This window comes from Copadichromis virginalis, linkage group LG16 (genome assembly GCF_057382275.1).
Source record: "Copadichromis virginalis isolate Kocher_CV1m ecotype Utaka linkage group LG16, C_Virginalis_male_GT1.1, whole genome shotgun sequence".
NCBI lineage: Eukaryota > Metazoa > Chordata > Actinopteri > Cichliformes > Cichlidae > Copadichromis > Copadichromis virginalis.
Genome location: NC_140633.1, coordinates 11,637,301 through 11,642,294, shown reverse-complemented (window position 1 = coordinate 11,642,294; position 4,994 = coordinate 11,637,301). Strand labels below are relative to the sequence as shown.

Below are 4,994 nucleotides of genomic sequence, written 5' to 3'. Positions count from 1 at the left end.
TATTGATAATTTTAATTTCCACCGAATGTGTTCTTTTCCTAAAACATTACCCAGTCCATATCAGTACAGAGATCCAGCATGATTTCTTTTCCTTTGTCTTTTGTTTTTGTTTTAGTAGTGTAAACACTATATTGCCAAAATAATTATCTCACCCATCCATATCATTGAATTCAGGTGTTCCAGTCACTTCCATGTCCACAGGTGTATAAAATCAAACAGCCAGGCACGGGCAGTAGCAGGAGCTCATGGAATGTCAACATGGCTGATAGAATGAAACCTGTGCAACACGTCCAGTCATGAAGTTTTGTCACTACCAAATTCTCCACAGTCAACTGTTGGCATGGTGTTGCTCTTAGGCAGCGAACCAAATTTTTGGTTATTACAATGTCCCTTTATTAAGTATTTACTTATTTTGTGACACAAAATACCTCAGTGTTGAGTAAAATGAGGAGTAGCAGATGATTTGACCTTTGACCAGGGGTAATGTGCCAAATCTGCACATGGCACAGTGCTAGCTACTGCTAAGACTAAAACCATTTTTATTCATGTTTAAATTGAATTAACTGTATTTTTTTTTTTTTAATATGTGCATGTAGAAGAATATGTGATGAATTATTTTCAGTTGTTTATAGACAGATTTACCAAAACAGCATGTTTTGGTTTGCTGCCTCAGTGCAAAATTATGCAGTTAGGCCACTTTTCCTCTAGCAATACAAATATACACAATGGTTTTAAACTCTGCTCCTTTCCACTGCTTGTTTTAGGTTTTTAGGTTTATAATATTGTCATAATATTTAATGACATTATATGACCAATGATGACAGCAGTAAGATTTACTTGATTATTTAAACTTTTTATACTTTTTTATTAGTACTTGTTTTAATGAGCCACATAGTCAAAGTAAACAGATATTATAGACACTAATTTTATTGTTGTTGTTGAAGGGTACCCAAGCTGAAGTTTAATTGCTCTCTAGGGCCAAAGACATAATAACCTGTTGACCATTTTGACAGTCTTAACTTAGCAATTAGCTGTTTAGAGACTGGCTGTAGTCAGGCCACTCCTCTGAGGCTTGGCCTGTTGTTTTACACAGCGCAGGTGGCACCAATGCATGCTCACTAATGACACTCATTACAGAATCCTTATATCACCTGTGGGCTGTCAGTTTACTTTTTATACCATCACACAGTTATTATTTTTTTCATTCTTCTAAGGAGCTCACCCACAACATTTATTAACTGCTGAAAATGCATCACAAATCCTGTCCTGTCATCATAGTTGTCCAATACTTGTAACAGCACAAGCAATAAACAGGACATACTTATATGAAAATGATTTTCAGATTTGGAGTTATTAAGTGAAATTTGTTAAGGTATAGGTGAAAAATTCCTAGCAGCAAAATGATTTGTTGACAAGGGATTTCAAAATCCAAGACTGTTTACCCCATAATCATTTTGAAAATCTTTTTTGAATCCTGGAACAATTATACAAATAAAATATCAATGAAACTCAGGCAAATGATAATAAAAAAACCCATATTAGTGTGTCTAAATGTTAGAAAGCACTTAGGCATATGTAAAAGTGCTGTTATGAATTGTGTGCCTACCACCCTAGGCAAGACCCGTGGTGCAGGGTGTGCAAAGATGCACCTGAGACAATCCAACACATAACAGGAAGGTGCAAAATGCTAGCAGGCAGGGCACACATATCATGCCATAACCAAGTGGCCGGCATATTATACAGAAATGTCTGTGCCGTGTATGGCCTGGAAGTCCCGACGTCAAAAATAAAAAGACTCCCCCTAGGGTGGTCAAGAATTAGCCAAGCTAAGATCTTGTGGGACTTCCAGAAACAGACAAAATAGTGATGGCTAACCAACTGGACATTGTGGTGGACAAGCAGCGGAAGGGGGCTGTAGTGATAGATGTGGCGGCACCGAATGACAGTAACATCAGAAAGAAGGAACACAAGAAGATGAAGAAGTACCAAAGGCTCAGAGAAGAGCTCGAGAAGATGTGGAGGGTGAAGGTAACAGTGGTTCCAGTAGTAATTAGAGCACTTGGAGATCCAAGATCTCTGTCCAGAAGAGTGCAATCCAAGGAACAGAAAGGATACTGCGCAGAATCCTCAAGCTCCCAGACCTCTGGTAGAGGACCTGAGCTATATGTATATGTAATATTTTGTTATAATTTATAGAATTTGAAAAACTTTGAAACTTTGTTTTTTCTTTCATTGATATTGATATGTCAGTTACAATACAAAAAATGCTTGTCAGCATAATAGACTGGTAGCAATTGATTCATTTTACTAAATTGTATTTATTCATTTACACAATAGTAAATTAGAATCTGTGACAAAACAGACAGGAAAATGTGAAACGCGGGCATATGAACTATTTAGACTTCAAAGATTACCAGCAACAGTTTAATAAATTGTTTATCTTTGTATAATGACCATTATGTTCGCTATCAATCTTGCATGTGAAATCAGAGCTAAAGTACTCCATTATCTGAAATGCCATTCATTTGATAATACCAATGCAGTAATACCAGTTTTATTAAACTTGACACAACAATGACTTGATATGTCTAAAAATCTCATTCATTTTGAGTCCATATATGATTGGATTTAAAAGAGGATGGAATAAAATTGACTGAAACGTCAATGTCAAGCGAAGAGTTTTCGACAGATCGGAATCCAGTCTAATTATAACTGAATCAAAAACAATAAAACATGAAAAGTTGATTAACACCAGCAAGTGGGGTAAACATGTCTTTAGAGCTTTTCTCCTTGTTTCTCTACAACAATTGTAAGATATTCTAAGAATCCTTATATATGTAAAAAGTATGAAAAGCATTGGTAGAAGGGCAATATTTATCAACGTGACCACACCATATATAGATATTGTGACTGACGGCACACACTGAAGCCTGTAAATTGAATTGTTACAAAAAATTCCTGTCAGAGTAAAACTACAGAGTTTTATATTAAAATAAAGCACAAATGACACTGCAATCTCAAAAGCAGGTATAAGCCAAGCTAAAATCAGAAACACATTTATAGTTATTCTATTCATAATAACTGGATATTGCAGGGGTTTGCATATAGACACATACCTGTCATATGCCATTGCTGCCAACAGTAAAAACTCTGACCCAGCTGAGGTGTAATACGAAAATCCTTGGAAAAGACAGAGTGGATACGATATAGTTTGTTTTTCAGACAAAACATCAGATAAGAGCTTCGGATAGATAATCATGCTGTAAAGAACAGAGTTGATTAACAAAGCTGCAATAAAAATGTACATTGGCTCATGAAGGTTTTTGTGAGTCCAAATAAGGTACACTATAGTGGAATTAAAGCAGAGTATCAGAATATATAACGTGAATATAACCACAAAATAAAGGTATCTGTATTTGTGCAATTCTGCAAACCCACCAAGAGTTAACAATGTTACATTTAATTTAACATCCATTGATTAAAAAATGTTACTGACTATAGAATTTGATTGCATAAATGGTATTCAAGAATAACAAACCAAAAGATAAGCCTTAAAGTACTGTATTAATATATTTCCTGCACCGAACTGAGAAGGTAAGTGACTGACTCTGTGGCTTTGTTTTATCAGAAAACCTTCCATCCTCTATGGGACTCATTAAGTTCTCCACTAACATGTAAACAACTTCAGGGAATCTGACGAATTGACGTTTATAGTCCTATGCCCTTCATTTTGTTTGCCCATGCATTTTTTTTTTTAAATCCGCGGAACTAGTATAGGCTTAGTATAAAAGCAAAAAAGCCACGGAAACCACTACTGCCTTTACGCTCAACATTTTCTCAAGCTCTCTTCTCAGCCTATGATAAGTCTCAAGCATATTGTGTTCCTTCATCCTCATGTTGTTAACACTTGATATAGCTATATCTATCACTACAGTCATCTCCCTCTGCTTGTCCACCACTATTGCGTCTGGTTGGATAGATATCACCAGTTTGTCTGTTATATCAGGAAGCCCCAGACTTAGCTTGGTCATTTTCAGCTACCTTGGGGGATGTATCCCATTTTGACCTCTGGATTTCCAGGACATTGCTGCACAAATGTTAATTGATATACTTCCAGCCAACCTGCACCTGCTGTTATGTACTGGATTTTTTCAGGGGCATCTTTGCACAGTCTGGGGGTTTTGCCTGGGGTAGCAGCCTCTAAGGATCTTATGCTTAGAGCTTGTTCTTGTGCTGCCATGATTCATGCCTCTGTGTTTTGTCTTTCGGTTCAGCCTTGTCCAGCCACTGGTAGGATTTCTGGATGTCAGCCATGTTTTCTATCTGCTGGTGGTCCATACTGTATGGGGATCTGTCCTTCCATGATGGTTCATCTCCTTGCTCCTCTTCTTTCTAAGGTTTGGCTGCCTGACGTATTCACTAAGCACACATGGCCATCTTCCATATGTACTCATGGATGAGCATTGACTCATCCTGGATTGTGGTTCTGATACTCACTAGTCCTCAGCTCCTTCCTTCCACTTAGCTTACAGTCTCAGCCAGCCAGAAACAAAACACCTGTATATTCTGTGAGTGTGCCGATCACAAATCGGAAAACTGCCCAAATAATGACACGCTTCAAAGAAAGGGCAAGTTAAAGAGAATGGGGAGATGTTTTGTGTGTTTGGGACAGAAACACATTGCAAGATTCTGTAAGACCAAGAATGTGTCCTGTGAGAAATGTGGACGGAGACATCACGTTGCTGTGTGCGGTGGTGAAAGGGTGGATGTACAGGCCCCATCCCAGAAGCAGTGGTCTTCTCCGTGCTCCCTCATTCAGTAAGAGTGAAACCAGGTGAACAGAACACTGTGTTCCTAAAGACTGCAAAGGTGTGGATTGAAGACCCGTCAGGCAGAAGGGTAGCTCGTTGCTTATTAGATGGAGGCAGCCAAAGAAGCTTCATACATGAAACGTTGGTGAAGAGCCTAAATTTACCAGTAATAAGGCAAGAGAC

General features: G+C 37.9%; 1 protein-coding gene across 1 annotated transcript; it reads right to left on the bottom strand.

Annotated features, from left to right (window-relative positions):
- Positions 1–2,557: 2,557 nt before the first annotated feature.
- Positions 2,558–3,484, bottom strand: LOC146690317 (olfactory receptor 6N2-like). Its single transcript, XM_085434916.1, has one exon. It carries the CDS (start codon positions 3,473–3,475, stop codon positions 2,558–2,560), a length of 918 nt encoding a protein of 305 aa, XP_085291042.1. The 5' UTR covers positions 3,476–3,484.
- Positions 3,485–4,994: the final 1,510 nt, after the last annotated feature.